The 21,891-nt window shown below is 38.1% G+C and overlaps 2 protein-coding genes across 7 annotated transcripts in view; both read left to right on the top strand.

Annotated features, from left to right (window-relative positions):
- rprd2a (regulation of nuclear pre-mRNA domain containing 2a) overlaps nt 1-1,703 on the top strand; it is a 34,363-nt gene extending 32,660 nt beyond the window's left edge. For both annotated transcript variants that reach the window (XR_005993093.1, XR_005993094.1), the window contains 2 exons: nt 1,305-1,433; nt 1,567-1,703. The gene's annotated coding sequence lies outside the window, so the exon portion shown is untranslated. The remainder of the gene's footprint in view (nt 1-1,304; nt 1,434-1,566) is intronic.
- A 4,138-nt stretch (nt 1,704-5,841) lies between these two features.
- Nucleotides 5,842-21,891, top strand: part of celf3a (cugbp, Elav-like family member 3a) — a 55,213-nt gene continuing 39,163 nt past the window's right edge. For all 5 annotated transcript variants that reach the window (XM_041809678.1, XM_041809679.1, XM_041809675.1 and 2 more), the window contains exons 1-3: nt 5,842-6,228; nt 7,102-7,254; nt 13,950-14,032. In XM_041809678.1, the coding sequence (XP_041665612.1) occupies nt 7,110-7,254; nt 13,950-14,032 (228 nt within the window). In that variant the 5' untranslated portion in view covers nt 5,842-6,228; nt 7,102-7,109. The remainder of the gene's footprint in view (nt 6,229-7,101; nt 7,255-13,949; nt 14,033-21,891) is intronic.

Here is a 21,891-nt window from a genome sequence, read left to right as displayed (position 1 = left end):
CTGAATTATAAGAAAGTGCAGTAAACATTATAGGTAGGCCTAATGAAAAACAAACAGTGAAGCAGGAACAACAGGTCCGAAGACCTGCAATATCAAAACAGCTACCAAGTCAATTTATATTCGTTATTGTTAATTATGTAGATTTATTTTAATACGGATTTGATGATAGACTTTTGATTCAATGTAGTACTTTCAGTTCAGTGTTAAATCAAAAGGATAAAAATGTTTACTTCTGTCGCTGTTTCAGAGAAACTCGCTGCCTTTAACGAGTAATTAGCAAAAACACGTGACTCTGTTTCTAATTAAGACGTAATTTATTCATCAGTTAAGCAGGGAATTGTGTTTCGATTTTTTCCAGATAAGAATAGATTTGTCATAAGCAGCTGTCGGAAACATAAAGGACAAAAAGGTGAAGCCAATGCTGAATTAAACGTATTACCGTGTCTTTGGCGTAATAAAGTAGGGCGTTTTTTATGTGCGGCAGATCACAGATCATAAACAAACCGTGCAGCGAGCACAGGTGGACCCGCCGTCGCCAGGTGTCAGTAGATCTTCCTATAGGAGGTCTTTATCATTCTGTTTAGAGAGAGAAGAGGCCACTCAGTCTAGACCAGTGGTATTCAACTCGTAGGTCGGGATCAAAAGTGGGTCGCGAATGTGTGCCCCAAAATCTAAGATGTATGGAAGCCCAAAGTGAACACAACATACATATGCTTCACATGACTCAATTTTGCCTTGATTAGTGAATTTTGATTGTTTCATCAAGATCTTGACATATTTATTTTGGAGTCAACCAAGCTGGTTTCCCATTATAGCGTGTTGGTTTTCAAGATCTGTTGAAAAAAAAAAACAACCAAAAATGCACACAGAATCATGAGAAATGGAGTAAAATCAAAATGTCTGCATGTATCTTATGTAATGATGCACATTTTGAACATGTCTCTATTGTCCTGCCTCTTGTCACATTTTTTCCCATCTAAAGTTCACACTACATTTTACATTAAATTTGAATAATTTTCTTCTTTTTTGTGTAATCTGTGGAAATGCAGATGATTTATTTGGCTTGTCAAAATAACTGATGTTTAGGAAATTATAATTTGTCCTTTTTTCAATACTATACCCAGACTTAGATTTTTTCCATGAATGTTTTGTAAAAACTGAGAAGCTAGTATGGCTATATGGGGCAAAAAATAGCAACATAATATACATCTCCCTTTAAACAGAATAAATATAAATCATCTTTGCTTTGAATTTCAACCTAATTCCTGTTTCATCCTCCCCCCTCCTCCTGTTGTCCTCCTCAGGGATCTGGAGCCACACTTTGATGTGTCTGCTGATGTGATGGGGGGACCTCTTTGAATCGTGCTCGGCCTGCAGTGACAGCAGCTCCTCTTCATGGTCTGAATTCAGTGCCTGAAAGCAGCAGCCGATGAGTAAGCCTCCAGTTTTAAACGTCTGAAGCTGAGTGACACCAACAGGAAGTCAATACAACCAATTCACAAGGCTGATGGATGATTGAAACAGTAAAATAGTTTCTCTTTCTCTGTCTTGTCTGTGTGTTTTTAGACTTTTGGTCAAAAGAATCCACAGGGGAGCAAGAAGGTTGGACACAGGCGCCATGTGTGAGTATAGTTAGGATTATTTAACATGTAATAATTGTACTTTCTTACCCAATATCACAACTATTCAATAATGTGAATGGAAAAGCAAATCTAATGCATGTTTCATTGCAATAAAGCTTTATTGTTCTTATAAATATTAAATATGTTGTGTCTTCATTCAATTTGTAGTGCACTAAAATCATCTGAGATAATACTTTTACTTATTTTATTGAGAATGGGTTGTATTTTAAATATTTGGACAAATATATGTCTAATCAGTGATATTAGTGCTCATGACCCCAGGCTGAATCTTTACTCACAGACTGCTATTTTTAATCCTGTTTAAGCTGAACAGGAAGGAGAATTCTACTTAATTTTCAAGAGAAATGTTAACATGGATTCAGCACTGAATTGAATTTACATCTGAAGTAGGGGTGTCCCCAACTAGGATTTCACATAGTCAAATCTGATTGGTCAGATTTTGCCTATTGTGGACTAATTTTCAATTTTCCCTATTCATTGAGCCATATTCTCATTAATTTAAGAGATAAACCCCAAATAAACCCTTCGTCTTCTAGACTTGAAATAGTTGATTCTCTGCTGGGACATTGTATATTCTAGTATTTTTCTCCCTCGATACATCTGTGATATGGCCTTATAACAATATTACACAGGCCCATTTACAGAACAGAATCCTTGTAGCCCAGTGGTTTTATTTGTTAGCCTGTAGGCTAAAAAACTGTCCCAAGTGGCTGGCGATGATACTTGTGCTGCTCCTCCTCCCTAAAAAATGTCCAAATGTACGTATATTTAATTAAACCATAGTAAAAAAAAATTGAGGAAATTGTGGTTCAAAAATACATAAAAATGCATAGATATTTGTAAAAATTAAGCTGTATTTGTTGCTTGGCTAGTCAGTTAAGGAAGGGCCAAAATCCCTAGCTACGCCCCTGATAACAAGTAATTATGAACATTTCTCTTGGTTACATACTGAAATAGTTTAAATTGAATGCTACTTTATCCTAACCTTGCAAAGCAGATGGGTATGCCTGTTTCCTTGTTTTTCACTGGCGAATCCATCTTGCATAGCTCCCATCTGAACCGTCTGGGCCCGGTTAGAAAGTGACAGGATCAATCAGCGATGAGGGATAGTACTTTCAGGTGCAGCAGAGTCGTGATGTAAACAAGCAGCAGCAAGAGCTGCTGCAGTTACGGAGGGAGAGATTAGTGTGGATGCTGCTATAGCATAAGTTTTATCAGAACTTGACAACATTTATTCATTTAAAGAAGAACAAAGAACAGCAGTGGGTTGTTTTCTTTTCAAAAACGACAAAAGTCGAGTACTTACATGTCTATAGTCGCCATGTTTCGCGTTATTCCTCAGTAGCTGCGCATGCGCAGCTCAAATAGCAGCTACATCACGTGTTTTGTTGCTCTGATTGGCCCGTAGAGATGTGACGGACAGAACGTTCACCCAATCATACTCCGAGTTTTTTTCAAAGCCTCTGCCTTTTCTCAAACGTTTCCTATTGAAGCTTTACCACATCCATCTGGCATGTCAGGTTAACTTTATCCTTCTACCTATTTGAATTTCCTTGTAAAATTACCATACAGGCCATTTCACTATATTGTCATTGTTTGTTGATACATTATTACACTTCTACTTAAGTCGACAATATATTTCCTTATTTCACTTGAAAGACATACAAATCCACATATAAGGTTTATTAAGAAAAATCTGCCACCAAAACACTACAGGCACTGGTTCGTGTTTTTATTCTTGACACCAGATGTCGTCGTTGTGTAGCTTCACTCTGAAATAAAAACACCATCCATTGTCAAAGTAACACAAATCACGTTTTTATTCTTTTCTATATTTTTTGTATCATTTATACCTGATCAAAGCCAGATGAAGTCAGTGTTGGCCTCGCCTGCACTCTGGGCTTATATATCGGGGTTGAAGGGCGGAAATAGGATTTAGGGAGTGATGGCAGATGGCAGTCTTAACATCAGAGACAAGCCGAGGAGATATTCTGCTCTCTGGAAATAAAGGAATTAACGGCAGAGGCAGAGCCGTGCTTTTAAAATAAATACTCTCATGTTAATATCGTCGCTGTAGTCCACATCGTGACTCCTTTGAAGTGTCGTCGGGTGTGTGCAGCCTGCTGTCATGTGGGCTCATTGTTTACATGCTGTCCAGATTTCAGAGAGGGCGTGTGTGTGTTCGTCACAGTGTGTATCTGCGTGTTTCCATGCAAAAATGAAGCACCCTGTATTTGATAAAACACTTATTCAAACGTGTTTTTCTCATTAATTCAAGAAGGCAATATTGTAGCCAGGTCGATAATGTGTCACGAATTTGAGAGACCCATTTCAGCACCATGGCCAGCTCCACGGCGAGAACAAAAGGCGGATTTGCATCCCTTGATGTCAGGGACTGTCTGCTTTTTACTGTCCACAAGAAAAACGAAAAATATGATATTTCTCGAATTAAACGCCTGCAGTCCTTTCCCCCCATCTAAAATAAATGAATAAAATGTATTGCCTCATGTTTAACTTAAAATAATGTAATAGCCCATGTTAAAAGTCCCTTTATGTTTGATTAGTATTTATGTTTGTACTTTAAAAGCCAATGACATTTTGAAGCCAAAAAGGTTTTCAGTTCTGTGTTGCTCATCAATCAGTATTTGGGTCTTTCAAAGGGAAAAAATGTCAACTAGTGTGTCCTTTGCTCAGGGTGAGTCCCTTCTTGTTTTTTTCCCCCAAAAAACAGAGAAATTAAGCTGTCTGTCAAGGAGTAGTAAAAAACCCTCAAGAAACTAGAAACTAGAAATACAGTATTTCATCAAATCAGTGGTGGCTCATTTTTCATCATCAAGAATTTTTAAAATCTTAAACAATTTTTTTTCATGTGAGAGACGCCATCCATGGTGAAAATTACTCACAGATTTTAGTGTTTTGTTAGTTTAGTGTGCGGTGTGGTGTAGAAAAGATCAACACAGCACACCACACACTAACAGATTGTGTTCACCGACTACCAGGGTCTGGTAGTCAGTGGTACCAGGGAGCTCATGTAGCTCCGTTAGCTGTGTAAGCTCTGTAGCCATCATAGCTATGTAGCTTATGTAGTTAAAACTAAGCTAACAAAGCAGCTATGTAAGCTACGTATCTATGTTACTTACGTAGTTGTGTTGGCTTTAACTTTGTTTGCTAAAGCTAATGTTGTTAAAGCTAACTTAGTAGATAACAGCGCTGTGTAGTAACTGTAGCTTAAGGTAAGTTCACAAAGCAGCTACGTAGATACATTATCTACATAGTTATGTTAACTTTATGTTTGCTAAAGCTCACATTGCTGAAGCGAACTTAACTATAGATAATGAAGCTATGTAGCTACTGTAGCTAAAGCTAAGTTCAGCAAGCAGCTGTGTAAGCTGTGTTATGTTACTTATGTCGCTACATTTGCTAATGCTCAGGTTGCTAAAAGCTTACTTCGCTACATTGGCTTATGTAGTAGTTTATTACGTAGTTCTTGAGCTATGCTAGCTTTAGCTAAAGCTAGTCATTTCATGAATGAAACTACCAGGCTTTGTTTATGAATAAGCTTGAATTTAAACAATAAACTTAAATTGGAAATATGTTGTACTGGCAAATTACAGCACTTCCTTTTCTGAGATATAAGTTGTCTCAGATGAATGGCCTGTGAGTTTGGGCGTCAGAGATGTACGTTCTGCAGCCAGACACCTTTCGATATAGTAGGTAGCTAACAGCTAGCCACATGTTAACTCTTAAGGGGCATTTGACCATGGAGATTTAAAGTTTTGAAAGTGAAGACTGGTTGTTGAATGAATGTGTAAGAGTGTGGTGTGCTATAATGGTCATTTTTGAACTGTTATTTTGTGCAGTGTACGCCACACTGTATGAACAAAATTGTTAATTCTGTCATTATAAGTTGCTATGTGTGGGTCTTTCACATAAGAAAAATCGGTGAAGATTTTTAAATCCTTCCGTGTGTGCCAGGCTTTATGATATGTTCTGTTTTTACACCTCCTCTTCTCCTGTACGGCTGTCTCAGAGCTGGTAATTTAGCGACGCTCCCTGGCGGCAGACATCACGGCTCGTACAGCCCAGGGGAGGAGGGATGGAGCTGAGATGGACAGGGAGGGAGACACCGGCTTACGACGTCAAAGGAGTACAGACACACACACACTCACAGATACACACACACAGGCAGAGGGAGAGAGGGAAGAGGAGAGGACGAGCAACCAGACTGCCAATTCCCCACGGTGTACTGAAGGAAGCCTAAATTCATCCATCACAACTCTCTTCATTCAGCAAAGCCAGAGGAAGATTTGTTTATTTTTATACTAGGTGAGGAAAAACACGGAGCATCTGTCAGGAAAAGAGCAGAAAACAACAGGCAGATCAAGAAAAGAAGCTCATGCCGAATAAAGGACCGTCGCTGGATGATACTTCTGTCTTAAAGGCCTAACTTGTTACAGGATTTCAAAGACGCTCACGCACACAAATGAACTGAATAATTGAGCTTCAGTAAGTAAAACAAGAGCGGCGGGAAGAAGAAAAGGCAGCCTCTGATCACGCCGATTCTTTGCCACGAGCAGCACCACAGGTATGTTTCTTCTTCTTCCCCCCTTTTTTGTCTTTTAACTCTTTGTTGTTTATGTGTAAAATCACGCTCGGGTCATTGTTGTTGTCACCCACGTTTTGACAAAGGGAGCGCTGGTCTCCAGCTGTGCTGACAGGCAGATGCACACTGTCATGTTTCTGTATGAAAATAGGCGGCCTCGACCGAATTCAGAGCAAGGGAGGAGTTTACATGTGTACTCGTGTATTTACTACAGCATCACATGTATTTCCCATACCAGTTTGACCGTAGGTAAAGAGTATAAATGATTACGTTTTAGCTACTTATTATAGGAATTGATCCTGAACGTTAATGCTCTACCAATTAGATGGAAGTAATGAGATTGCAGATAAATTTCATCTAATTAAAAAGATTTTTTTTCAGCGTTTTATCCTAATAAAACACACACTAATATCTTCATTTGTAGAAATAATGCCAAAAATATGTATAAATGTATAAGATTTAACCCAAAACATAATTACACTATTAATTTATAGTATGGGTCCATATGAAACCCACTATAATGTATCTGTGAAAGGTTACAACGAGCTTGTAATTGCTCCAATACTAATTTTATTCATCCATATATACTCATACATTGATGTGTATTGTAATTTCAGCATTTCTCTGTTTGTTATTGTGTTTTAAGTCCTTAAAATGTACCACCAGGACAAGACGTGCATATCTCCAAGGGTGTAGAAACTATAATTATTTCAGCCTCCCATCTGCACCTCCATCCCCGGCCTCCTGTTTGCACCTCCTGTGCAGTGTGAATTTAAGCCCGCAGGCAGGCTCCTGTCTGCTCCTCCTGACTGCCTCCTTCGCTCTGTCTATGTGTGTTTGTTTATTCCTCTCCAGACTTCTCAATGAAGGAGCCTGACGCAATCAAGCTTTTTATCGGGCAGATACCCCGAAACCTGGAGGAGAAGGACCTGAAGCCCATCTTTGAGCAGTTTGGAAAGATCTACGAGCTGACGGTGATAAAGGACAAGTACACGGGGATGCATAAAGGTGAGCAGGACCAAGAGCTCCCATGATGGGATTTGTCTTAAGAAGAAGAATTTTATAAATTGAATATTCATTATGTCTTTAAGATAAGATTTTACTCTCTCTAAACATCATTGAGGTTAAACTGTTCCTCAGTTTGCTGATGACCCAAAACCTGTTTAGCAGCAAGACAGAAATCTGATTCACGACTGGTGGTAAAGTTTTTGTCAGACTAACATATTGGTCAACCTTGACTCACACAATAGGAAACCCAAGAGTGATTCACACCAAATACTTTGAATTTGCTGAATCAGATTCATCTCTCTGATGTTTCAAGTCAAAACAACCACTGACCAGAATTGGCCAAAATTATAATAGGTAACGAATAACCCTTTTATTTCCATTAACACCACGTATCAGACAATGTAAAGTTCAAAAGCAATAGAAAGTTCAGTGTCCTGACTGAGGACGAGACAAGGAGATTCTTAGATTAACGGCTAATGCACTCTTGAACTATAATCAATATGCACTCACACGGGAAGCTAATGCTGATTGAAAACAATGTTAAGCATTGTATAAAATTGAATATAAACACAAGAATAATGTTCAAAACCTTCAATTTATTCTGGGAGGTTTCACTTTAAGAGGAGCTACATATTAAGACATGATGCTTTTTTAGATTAACGGTAGTGTCTTTTATGTGTATGTTAGACAAAGAAACAATCTGGGTTTCTACATTTTGATAAAATAAGAAAAATCAGATGTTGGGTGTCATTGTTGTGCAATGCATTCTGGTTAGTAATGTCACAAGGTTAAAGTCTTTCTGATTTTACCCTGAGAGCGATTTTATTGAAGATGAGAACAGAGGAAATAATGAGGAATAATGCAACCAGTTGCCATTGCTAACCAGAGTGCATTAAACACAATAGCATACATATACATCTACTTTTGAGTAGGTCGTACATTTGAGACACTGTATATCTCAGACAGGAAATTCTGGTACAACATATTTCCAATTGAAATTATTTTTGAAAATGTATCTATATCTGTAAACAGTCTGACAGTTATAATCATGAAATAACGACACTGCAAACATCATAGTCTGAGAAACAGTTCATGAATGAAATGGAAAAAAGATCAGAGGACAAATTATGCATTGATCTGTTTTAAAAGTAGTTACATGAGCTCAGGTTCGCTTGAGCTTTGTTAGCTTTACTAACTACATTAGCCAATGTAGCTAAGTTGGGTTAAGCAACGCGAGCTTTAGCATATGTTGCCAAAGCTAACATGGCTACATAGGTAACGTAGAGCCTACATAGCTGCTTTGTGGTTAACCTTTTGCCATGCTAACTACGCTGCTATGTTAGCTATCTAAATGCATTATCTATAGCTAAGTTAGCTTAAGCAATGTGAGCTTTAGCAAATGTAGCCAAAGCTAACATAGCAACTTAGATATGTTTCTTATGCAGCTGGTTTGTGAGCTTAGCTTTAGCTAGGTTAGCTACATAGATCTGTTATCTACGTAGCTTATGCAGCTAATAGAGATATAAGCTGTGTGGAAGTTTTTATGGAGGACAAGCTCAGTCAGCATACTGTTCACTGGCCTTCATTAAACATTTTATAATCAGGTTTTGCAGTCAATTTTTTAACTTTAACTTTTGTTATCCAACGGCTTACTTTAACCATTACCCTAATCGTAAATGGAAGATTAATCAGATTTTATTTCAGAAGTATTAGCGTGTATTTATTTAGATATATAGAGATATATGGCGTTCAGATGAACGATAGTGAGAGTGCCTGTCAGAAATAAATGGTCTGCGGCTAGACTGTCTTGCTACTTTTTGAATTTTCTTAAACTGTATCAATCCAGTGTAATTCTACGTACAACAGTTATATTAAGGACACTAATGCTCATTTAAGCAGGACATGTCTGAATATGTGGGGTTCCCTTTAAATCAACTATGATTACTGGAGTGAAGCCCCAGCCCTTTTTGGAACCAAAGTTAGACCTTGTTGCATAAATATAATGGCAGTAACATTGTATTGATCCATTTGAATCATGCCATGAATTACACGTAAGATGACTGTCAAACTTGTAAAATGATTAATGCTGCCCATGAGAGGGGATCTTTCTTTTTTTTAAGATTTATTTTTGGGCTTTTTATGCCTATATTGACAGAGGAGGATAGTGCACAGAATCAGAAACAGGGATGAGAGGGCTGGGGAGAGACATGGGGGAAAGTGCCACAGGCCTGAGTCAAACCTGAGCCAACCGAGTACATGGGGCGCACCTTAAACCACTAGGCCATCTGCGCCCTGAGAGAGAATCTTTCTGGGGCCCAGTCACATGGAAAGGCCCTTTTTAGATTCTGAAGCACTGGTATCCAAATTGTATTTTTATCAGAATATTAACCAGCACTTCATAAAGTTATAAACATACAGCTTTTATTTATTGTTGCTTCAGTAAAAACGGACTACTTCAATATATAAACCCCCTCTTCTTAAAATGGTATGAGGCTTTTTTGTAACTTAGGTGGACAGGCCCATTTAACTTTGCTCTTGGGCTAGTTATGTCAGTGTAAAGTCAAGTCAAGACTTGAATAGATGTTAGGATGCTTGATTAGAAATCTTAAGAATGTTTTACAGCTCCAATACCAGATCTGAGCTGGGCCAATTAGGGTGGTAAATGTTAGCCTGGAGAGAAACCAGAGCTACTGATCCTGTATCATTAACTCACATCTGGGGAGGGCCCATTCACTGAACCTTTCAAGGGCCTGGTGGTTACTCCAGGTAGGCCTCCTTTCAAAGAAGAGAGTGGCATAATGTAGTCCACTGAAGGAGAAGGGATTTTACTTGCAGTGATGTAATTCACAACTAAGGTGCTATTATAAAAATATGAATACATCTATATTTTAGATTGCTTTCCACCACATTATCATAATCAGAGAAGCAGGTGTGTAATATTAATCTCACCAAAAGTATTTTGTCAGCTCATAATTTATCTCCTGGGGTGAAATTTGTAGAGTAAGTGTCACCCACTACTACCACTCCTAGTCAAATGGCGAACATGCTTCTCATTTTTTGGATATAAAGTCTCCACACATTTAGATTCCCGTTTGACAGATGGGCTGAAGCTGCTTTAAAGAGATCCGGGCTAAACAATGATCCTTTCTGTCATTTCTAATGCAAATCTCTGAGCAGAAAACAAAGGCTTTTATAAACCGGCATAAACCATCCGTCATTTGGGAGACGTATAGGCCAGGTGCTATCAGTCCTCTAACACCTATAACACCTATTCTGCATACATTTACATATTCATGATTTTCAGGAGCCCTAAAGGTTAATGAAGGCCTTTCTCTATTATGTGGAACTGCATACATTTAGTTTGACCAGCGTGATATTAAATACTCACTTAGGCTGCTTGTGTCTGAACACTCTCCAGGTATTATGAGTTATTAATCCCATAGATCTCCTCTGCTGCTACTACTGGGACCAATACCAACCAAAAATCAGGTTTCTTTACTTTTCTAATTTCATGTTCTGTTTCATGCAAATTAAACATGGCCCAGTTTAAGGCTTTTTTTTTTTGGAGAGTTTAAACATATGCTGACCTAAAACTGTTAAACAAAGCATGCACATCAAACAGCAGATTTATACAAGGACAATAATCTCATGCAGCATGTTTCTGCCTGCAGGCTGTTGGGGCACATGGCCAATTAAGACGATTAAAAAACAACTTAGAATTGCGGACTCTGACCGTATTAAAGCATACAAATCAAATATTTAAAACAATGCTGTCCAAAATTTCAGTTAATTAAACAAAAGAGAAAAAATGATTAATGCATTTTTGCACTAGTGACATCCCTCAGCCGTCCATGGTGGCTTCGTAAATATGTTAGGAACGCATGCCAGAAATGATTTTTACTCTTAATTTTATTATCCAAAAGATCAGCACCATCTAAGATTGATTAATAAGTAGGCTATAAGCCCTAGGCCCTCCTACTATTGTGTCTGTCAGCATCTATGACTTTAAATCAAACCTTTCTGGTTTAATTTAAATCCACGTTGCTGTTTCAAAGTCTTGTTAACAGTCCTAATGCTGTTTGGAAGCTTCTTAACTCAGTTTGTTTATTTCTAACATTATTAGATCTGCCTGTAATGCAATCCTTGTCAAATCATCAGTGTATAGGTTATTGATTGAGATTAATTATTTGCAAAGCAATGGTTAATCAGAAGAACTCTTTAATTGATTAAAAGCACAGATCTGTAATCTAAGTTTAAGCATTATCTGGGCTGGGAGTTCACTATAAACATGCAGCAAGAGTCTGAATTTATTGCAATTAATGAGAAAAACAGATAAATGTAAACAACTTGCCTCAACTTTGTTTCTGTAGCACCTTTCACACATAAAAGCATGCAGCCTAAAGTACTTCACAGCAAAGCCACAGATGGAAAATAATCAGAAATTCAAAACAGTTGATAAAACAGCTGAAAATAAAGGAGGTCTGTTGGCATTAATGCATTAATTGCATTGCGATTAAAGAGTGGGATTATGTTTTAAAAATTGCATTAACCATGTTTTATTGTGCCTTTTATCACACTTTGGTTGAGCCCCTGCAGCTATAAACCTTTTTCTTTCTAATGTTTCCTTATATTTCTGTGGTGAAGTTCTATCATAATCTTTGATTTACCAGAAGATCCTTATTTTCTTTCAAAATAATACAGGAAGTCAATGTCCCAAAGGTAGAGATAGTACAAAAATTTTAAATGAAACAAAAGTAGATTTAAATGCAAAATAATGGAACTTAAAAATGCAACAAATTACAAGATTAATCACAATTAACTGTAGAAATTCTGAAATTAATGCTGTTAGAAAATTAGCATTTGACTACTATGATGTAAACAGATGACTCTCCAGCAAGAGTTCAATTTCTTTTTTTTTATGAGTGTGAAAGCGATCCTCATTTGAATGATCATAACATAGCAATGACATTTAGGAGGTGTCCAAACTTTATTTCACTGAGGGACACATACAGAAAAATATAAGGATGACTAGGCCGTTTTGATATACTTCACCTAAGTCAGTAAAGGTTGAGATATGCTAAGTAGTTAAAGTCAAGCTAACAGCTTTTCCATTAATAGCTAACAAAACAAAAGTCAGTCACCGTCAGGGATTTTTGCCAGCACCCACCACTATCTCTGCTCCTGGACTGAGAATGACTTTCCACGCAGCAGAACGGCTCATCTACACATTCAGACACAAAACTACACAAAGTTTCTGAACTTTATAGGAGTGTTGTAATTCTAAGATTTATAGTGGGCAATGATTTGACTTGGCAGATAACAGAGCACACGACCGCTATTCATGTAGCTATTCACCTTTATTCTTCAGGGTGTTAGGATACGCAATATTGTTATAATCGTGGTTGTCAGTGTTTTTTTTACCACTGACATTGTCATCTTAATTAAGTCTTTAAAAAAACATGACAATAAATTCTTTTGGTCAAAATCTTTGTTTACCCAGTCAACACAGCAGCACTGCTCTGTGACAAAAACAGGGCGTACAATACAGTCAAGCAGAAGTCTGGTGTTTTAATGCAAGCCATAATTCTTTTCTTCCTCCTATTGTTTTTTTCTTCTTCTTTGTTTTTTTTTTTTTAATTTGCTGCTGACCCGTTGAAAACAGGCCTGGGGCCACAGTTAGGGCCACAGTGTAGACCTATCTCATATATAGTGTTCTAATTCAAACGAGGACAACTAGATGATAAGTGTCTTTTTTTAAAAATAACTATAAAAATGTTTAAATTCTTGATGTAACGGCAATTAGCTAACAAGCACGAGCAAGCTAGCGTATATGTGAACCACACATAGACAAAGTTCATTAGCATCCACCCATATACACGTGCAAGCTGGGCCACTGAAAAACTCAGTGAAAATGCCACCTTAACCAATTAGTGCCGACTGTCATCAATTTTGCCTCTTTTAACCAATGTTTTTGCCATGTTTTGGCCCAATTTCTCCACCTTTTAACTGCTTTTCACTACGTTTTGCTACCCATTTTTGCTACTTTTCACAACTATTTCGCTTTTTCCCCTTAAAGTTGCCACAGTTGCTTCTTCTAAATTACCTGGCATCCTAACATTTGTAAAAATCCTGGCCTAGCGATGAAGTCTGACATTACTTTGGTTTAATTCAGTGTGCCCATGCACATTGTTAACATTCCCTGAAAAAGGTATTTCTGTTTTTCAGAAAATAGTTTTACATTTTGTAAAAGGCTACTGCAGCATAAATATATAAATAACAATTAATCTTTTTTTGCTTTAATCAGAGTGGTTTTTCAGATTCAGAATAAAATATGGATATCACAGCTTAACTTTACAATGGACCGTGATATATCTGACCTCCAAGGGCCCCTCATTTGGCTGGGCCCCAGAAGCTCTCCCCTTTGTCCCCCCTTATGGTCGACCTTGTACATGTGGAAATACATACCCAATGTAGTTTCAGTTTAGAGACGATAAAGAGGCTTTTTGGATTCAGAAGGACCCTAAACACAGGCATTGATGTAGAACAGCAGATAGACAAAGATACTTTGAGTTAAAGCAAATATGCACCCTTTTATTTTGTTTTATTTACCACACCCTGTGTTGTCCCACAGTAGTGAACAATGCGATCACATATTGTTTATTTTTCTCAGCCTAATTTCTACCTTTTGTCTTTAGGATGTGCCTTCCTGACATACTGTGCACGTGAATCTGCCCTCAAAGCCCAGAATGCACTGCACGAGCAGAAGACACTACCGGGGGTGAGTGTGTTACTGTTTTTTCCACATCCTCAACAGCTCATATTCTATATATATAAAACGGGAGCAGGATAAATGGCGTGCTGGGCTATGTGAACGCATGGAAACACACAGCGACATAAGAAAATTAACTGAGTTTGACAAGCAGGGCCTGACTCCACCCTTTAGCTGATATGCTGGAATAAAGGTCAGAGGCTGCTCTCCCTCTTATGTTTCATATGTGATGCATCCAGACATATCCATCCAGTTAAGGCATGAGTCATCCTGCAACATGTCACGGGTCCAAACAGACAGCTACGAGGCTCGCTGCTGGAGTGACTTTGCCAGTTCTTATTCTCTCTGATGTTTCTCTCTCTCTCTCTCCCCTTCTCTCCCCTCTCTCCATCCATCTCTCCCTCTGAATTCTAATCAAAGTTAAACCTAGCTTTATTAGCATAGCCAGGCAGCAGGTGTGCTGCCAAATGACATTTCCAGAGCTAAATATGACATGACAGCCGCGTCTCTATAATAACCCGCTGTATGAGAGACAAGGCGACAAGGCGAGGAATTACTGAGACAGAGTGTGCTCCTAGCCTTGCTGCTGCTTCCTCTTTTACTAACAGGGCTTTACCCCTGTTTGTTTCCTTTTGGTTATTTTTGGTGAAATCCACATCATTCACTTCTTTTTTCCCTCCATGCTGAATGGCGGCTCGTGACCACAGTTTTTGAGAGGGGAGGGAGAAAGATAGCAACAGCGTGGGGCTGTGGCCTACTGTTGTTTCTGTATTGTTAAATCACTCAGTCTCTTTTTGATTGAAAAGGTTAGCAACAATTCCCACAAGCAACCAACAGTCCAAAAACCCAAAGTAAATTATTTTGCACTATTCTATTATTTAAGTAAATAATTGGCAGTTAAAACTCTTAGAGGAAGGACAAAACCAGCATGTTTTAAAAGAGTTTCATTGACTTTTTGGAACAGTTTTGTTTCCAGGAACACATTTGTAACCCACTTAAAAGGGCCCCGCGACCCACTTTTGGTTCCTGATCAACAAGTTGAGAACGACTGTTTTAGGAGACAGAAGCACCAAGAGTTTTCATCAAATTAAGTCATTATTTTTGTAAAACACCAAACTTTCTTGGTTCCAGCTTTCAAAGATAATTATAAGTGATAATTATTTTTTTATTTTTGGTGCAAAGATGACACAGGAAGATGGCGACGTGGACATAATTGCCTTTTTTATTTCACAGACAACATGTTTTGTTGTTTAAAGAAAAAACTCCATATCTGAAACTGTAAATACAAGCATAAATCTGCTTATTGATTTTGGCTTACAGTCTTTACCTTCATTTGAAATATTCTTTGTATTTACTCGCAGAACTCAGTATGTTCTGAAGTTTAGTTATCTCAACTTCTCATTGTCTTTTGTGATTGAAAACTATCATAATGGTTTGAGCAGTTCAAGACTTTTGTTTGAAAGAAATAAGAAATTTAATGGTGTCACCTCAGACACTCATCTATTTTAGACAATTTTTCTTTTTCTATGTTATTAGAAAACTTAAGTTACACAGTTATAGAACATAAAATGTAGTAGAACCCCTTTAGCGAAGAGACAACATTTTCAAATTTGACCTTTTTGTCAGAAGTAAATTTTATTAGGAAATGACAGTCATGTGCATAAGTTCTAGGCATGTATGTTGCTAAGAAGTCATGCCACGACCCATGGCTGGAAAGGTGGTGGTGGTGGAGGGGGTCAACATTGATACATGTATGTTGCTTGGCAGGTAAGGTCAAGCTTGACGACATCTCTTTTGTCTGGGTCTTTTCACCCCTTGTAATACATCTGGTGACAGCCAGCAATTTTCGGGACTTTGGGACATCCGCAGCACAACCGGGGTTTGAGGCAACCCTACTACCCATCCCAATGGCCAACACATTTTTTTCCATTAGAAAGACTAGACTGTGACTAGCCAAAAATAGATCTTTGATGACTAAAAATGACTTAAAGTAAGTTTCGTTTTTGTCAGGTCGACTGAAACAAGACTAAAATCTAATTTAGTTTTCGTTAGACATTTAAAATCCATGATATATCTCCCCTGTAGGTAAGTCTATCAAAATACAATGCATCTGCATCTCCTCTGCCTCTCAGCTGGAGAAAGCAGGGACCTGAATTTGGCAGAGTGTAGAGAACACAGTACCGTGGTCTGGTTCCAGATTTTGGCAAGAGAATAAATGCTTGGACTAAAAGTAAAGACTAAAATGTGAGGACTTTTGTGGACTCAAACTAGACTAAAATTTAAAGGCATTTAATTGAAAGGCTAAGACTGAGACTAAAATTAGAAATAGCTGTCAACATTAACACTGGATGGTCCCCTAGGCCAGTGGTTCTCAGCTGGTCTAGTGCCAGGACCCACTACAGTTTCCTTAAGGAAAAACCACAACCTGAATTTCTTATATTTTGCAATCATAGGAAATTGTTTTTACTGAAAATGATGCAGATTGGACTTGAAATGAAATAAAATATGTAATGGAACAAAGTGTTGAAGACATATCCTTCACAATAAAAGCACATCAGAGACTTTTTCGCCACATATCTTTTTTCCAAGCATATAGCCACAACCTACTGAAAATGGCTTTGGGACCCGTTTTTGGGTCCCGATCACCCAGTTAAGAACCCCTTCACTAGGCTTTGCTTACTCACCACATCCACCCCTTACTCCACCCCCTCACAGATTATTTTCCCATGTCCCTGCTAATTTGCAAAGACATCCATAGCACATGTGTCAATCCTCAGACAGCTTACTGGCCACATCTACGCCTCATTTCAGCCTCTATTTTTGGCCCAGACATGCCTAAAAGTGCTACACACTACTGTTGTTTCACTTCACTTGGGCATTTAAGTGAATAACTCTTCCAGTGTTTTTAGTAATTTTACTAAAATAACTAAAAAAGCACACAAAGAAAAAAGTAGATAAAGCACAAACTTTATCATTTTTTTTAATGTTGAACCAGGATACATCCAGACCTTTACTCCATGATTAGACTAGTTGAGGGCAGACATGGATTATTCCTCACTGGGACAGTGTTGTAGTGGCAGGTGGGGGTTACTGGTGTATATAGAATCAGTTTGTCTGGTATTAGGCTGGCGACAAAAGAAATCCCATTGTTAGCGTGACAGTAGGGTGACCTTCCTGACCTCTCGTAGGGGATCAGCAGGGCCCGATGGCCCCCACGGCTAAAGCCCTCTTCTTCTGTTGTGTTTCTACCCCAGCGGCTCTCGTCTTCACAACCTCTTACCTCTAAAGCTGTGTGGAACAAGCGAACCCCAACCCTCCTCAATCCTTCCTGGCCCTCCCCCAAAAGACGAAAACCATCTTATTAGCTGCGTTCACGCCCACACAGACAAGAACTGCTTCCCACCCCTGCTACCAGCTGTGGTGTAATTGTCATCTAATTGCACCTGCACCACCAAAGAATAATTAACTTTGGCATCTCATGGCCGAGGCAATACAAAAGAAATAACATGAAAGCAATTATGGGACTGAGGGGAGAGAATGAAAGCACACCTGAAAGTACAGAGCTGAATGATGTCATTAACACTCAGCACTCCTTTTTTTTTCAAGCTCTCTGGAAAGTAAGAGTCGTTCTTAAGGCTTTTTTCCCTCTTCCCCTCGCTATTATACGGATCTTTTTCTCCCTGCTAACAATGGAAAAGAAAAAAAAATGGAGAAAGAAGTCAGGCAGGGGCGAACAGATGGTTGTTTGAGAGCGGCACCTGGCCTTGTGTTTAATTTCAGGTGAGAGAGTCCGTCTCTGAAGCGAGAGAGGGGGAGGAAGAGTGTCAAAAAGCACATTCAGCTGAGAGCGAGGACAGAAAGTGAGAGAATGGTGTAGCAATAGGCCAGATTCACGCTGAAAAGAAAGTGTGGCAATGGATGCTTAGAGAGAGAAAAGATTCACTCCTGAGCTGGTGATTCAACAGCACTTGGACATCTTGTACTTTTGTCCTCTTTGCTCTGATCTCTTTATCTCTGGCCTGTTTGTCTGGCCAAGTCAGGCATTGCTGAGACAATAACATCCACTTAAGCTACATTAGAGAAGACATTTTGCACACCAAACTTCCAAACCTAACCTATATTCCAACAGCTATAAATAAATAACTCCTCCTAAGCTCACATAGGTTTTTAAGCTGTTTAGGATCATTAGACTTGTTGGGTTTTAACATAACCAGCAAAAATGATTCAACATCTGCTTTTATAACCCATCAAAGGGATTGGTAGCCTATTTTCACTGTCTATCTGACTTTGGTACATCATGTTCTCTGTGGTTTCTGGGGTGCAAAATCTTTTGTTCGTCCAGCAGTAGCGCCGTTGGTAGCCAGGATGAACGACCGATGACCCGATCAATAATTTCTACCTTCAGTTTTTCCACAGATTTTCTACTAAAACTAAAATACAGCTTTGAAAAAATGAGCAGAGGATGTTAAGGGAACGTTCAAGAATACTTTTTACAGTGTTCAGTCTGACTCTGATATTCAGCAGTATCTCAAAAGGGGGAAAAAACAAGGCGCTCCACTGTGCAAAAATTAAAAGCCCTTCATTTAGTTGGCTTTAAGTGAAGCAATAAGAAGATATACATCCATATTTTTACATTTTTATGATGTTTTTCTGGAATAATTTGAAATATTCAGATATTTTCTTCAGGTATTGCTGTATTAATGCAGGTGTCCATCAATAACAAGAACATTTCCTGAGATCTCGAGAATCTCAAATGTAGAATCCATGCCTAGAGGCGATACCAGTCGTCTTCAAGTTGTTCTAGCATACAAGAATAAACATTCAATTGTTTGATGCTTTGTATCAAGCTGAAGAATTTTAACATGGTATGCTAGTGTCCTTTTTTGGATGTCAGATCCAAATGTATACCATAGATAAGTCCTATTTAAAAAAATGAAATAAAATCTTAAATGCAAAAAAAGAAAAACTTGCTGATGAAGCTTTTTCCAAAAAGAAAAAATGTGAGCACTCTTCTTAGTCTTAAATGCTTTGAATTGAATTTATTCATGCTATGGATCATTGGAAGTTTTAGGACAACACAATGCAACCCGAGAGCTTGAGATTTTTCTGGTATTTTAAAGATATAATAATCAGCTGATGGCCTAAAAGATGGTGAGTGGTTTCAACATTCTGGCAATGTTGCCTACCTGCAACAAGTAAGAGGAAAAAATCAATACCAATCTAATTAGTCTTATGTCTGTCTTGCATATTTAAAGCTGCAGTGAGAAAACTTACCTCACCCTAAAGGGTTATTTCCATCATTTAATGTCGGTATACAACAAGATTAAATGTAGTTTTACCAGTGTCATGATGCGATATAAAAGGGAGAAACACTAGATTATTCTTAGTGCAATTACAAAAAAACAGTCTAGTCTAGCATCGAATGTAAATTCATTATGTATACAAACCAGCCTTCATATGTAGCATAGATACTACATAAAGGGCTGAAAACCGTCCACAAGCCTTAAACACCCACAAAACGGCAGATTCTTTCAGTGTTGAGGGTGGAAAAAAAAAGATTAACCCCAAAGCCAAAGAACTGTTGTGTGTTCCTCTTCACCACAAACTCAGTAGAGTAGATTATCATGAATATCAGATGATGATCAGATGATAGTATGTTAAGTTTAACTGATCATATTTACAGTTAACTTTATCTCTTACCAGCTGAATTAGCCAACACTTAAGGCTGTTGAGTAGGATCATTTCTCTAGTCTTTTGAAACATATGAAGAACAAAATAACCCTTTTCTTTTTTTTTCTTATTTGTCAATTTACAATAATGACTTGATGAAGAACATGATAGCTTGTAAGCATAAGTATTGGAGTTTAAAATCCACGTGTTAACAGCATTGCAGGCTGGCCACATGATGCCCCACCCCCAAGTATGACATAATATAGCTATTTTTCTTGTTTCAAGTGGAGAGAATGGCACCTGTGATACGAAACTATATGTAGAATTTGTTTTGTATCAAGTTTATTGAATCCTATCGTACTGCATCGTATCAAACTGTAATATATATTGTGTTGTATCATATTGAATCCATACTATTGTATTGTATGTATCTTATCTTATCATATCTTATTATTTTGAATGGTCATGCTATATTGAACTACAACACAGTCGACCAAATTTAGTGTCATCAACTGAGGATAGGAGTTAGTGACAGGTTCAGTTGCCATTCTAGTCAGCTGTGCTTTAGCAACCGTCTTTATTAAGATGTGAAAATATACAATTCAAAGGTGGGGCACTTTTCAGATGTATTTTATGTCGTGGGATAGAGCGTTAAAATATCTTGAGCTTGTGTTCACCACAGACCTTATTTCAGGCAGTTAACTGAAAACTCAGTCAAAAATCTGTTTAAAATTGTGATAAACCTCACATAACATGGTTATGGTTAGTTGTTGTTTGGTCAAGTGCGGCCTCCATCCATACAATGCGAATCACACGTGCAGCGACCCCCACTGGCCAGGAGGTGAATCGATTCAGAGGATTTGCTGAATTGATATTGAATTGGGGGAGGAAATATTGCGATGCATCGATTAATCGATATTTTTACCCACCCCTAGTATTGTTTTTCATCAAAGACTAAGACAAATTCTTTATACTTATTAACAGTCTTGGCAACATCATTCTGACTATAAGATGCAATGAAATACAATACTTGATACATTGCCCCCAATACTAATGAAATCATGATACAACAACTCTGCATGAATTGATATACATCTGAACAGTCTTAATATGTTGCATCATAATATCTAAATAACTGATGTAAATAAAATGCTTAAAAAGTAAAAGTTTACATTTAAAATGTATTTTTTCATTGCCACTTCTTGCATTTTCACCTTCTTCTTCAATGGCCAGCTAACTTTCATCCTTGTTACCTTCATAAGCACATCTGTGAGGAATCATGGACTGAAGTCAGACTGTTAGGAAAATCAGTTTAGAGTTCTGTAACTCTTTTTAAAGAAAATAAGTTAAATATTTGATTACATGATAATTGCATTACACAAGTCAGGACAACTTGCAGTATTACTGCTTTTTAACATTTACTTTTTAAAGAGTCAAGATGGTTGTTTAAGAGGCTGCTTACTGTAGGAGCACACTGCTTACAAACGTGAAAGCTTTATCTGTCTTGTCATTTCATCCTTTTTGGAAAATCAAATAAGCCCCTTTCTAAAACATCAGAGTTTCCTTTGATCAATGAGAAAAATAATCATTGACTTCAGCCCTGTAGCTGGGACCTGGTGTACCAGAGACAGAACCATCATCAGCACTCCCTTACACCAGTAAATATTTGCCACAATGCCTCACTGTTCATTTTAAATGCAATAAGTATTTAATAGTGCAACTGTGCCCCAGTGAGGGAGTAGCTGTGTATATTTGCATCAGCAGCAGGAGAAGGGAGGGCAGGTGTTCGCACTAACACCGTTTAATGAAGGCTGCGTGTGTGTTTTTGTGTGTCTGAGTGTCTGTTTGCTTTTGTGTGTTCCTGTGGAGAGTACACATCCAAAGATACAGGCGCATGGATGGATGGGTGGAAGTTGTTGGTTTTATTATACGCTTCTCTCAGGTTTCTTCATTCACTTTCTGCTGTGTCTGTGTGTTTGTTTTTGTGTGAGGGTAAAAAATCTGAGCTTTGAGGCCTCCTGTGTTTAAGCTGCCCATACGAGAGGAAAGAGCCCTCTTTGAGTGGAACATCTGACTAAGCCTGACATTTACTCAGCCATAAGGACTCAGACGGAGCAGACACAGGGGTTTTATCAATAGTCTGAAATAAATGCATACGCTAAATTTAGCTCAGGCAGCTTTTTAGGCAGGATATGAGA

The sequence above is a fragment of the Cheilinus undulatus genome, linkage group 16, assembly GCF_018320785.1.
Source record: "Cheilinus undulatus linkage group 16, ASM1832078v1, whole genome shotgun sequence".
Lineage (NCBI taxonomy): Eukaryota > Metazoa > Chordata > Actinopteri > Labriformes > Labridae > Cheilinus > Cheilinus undulatus.
This window is presented reverse-complemented; position numbering and strand designations above follow the sequence as displayed.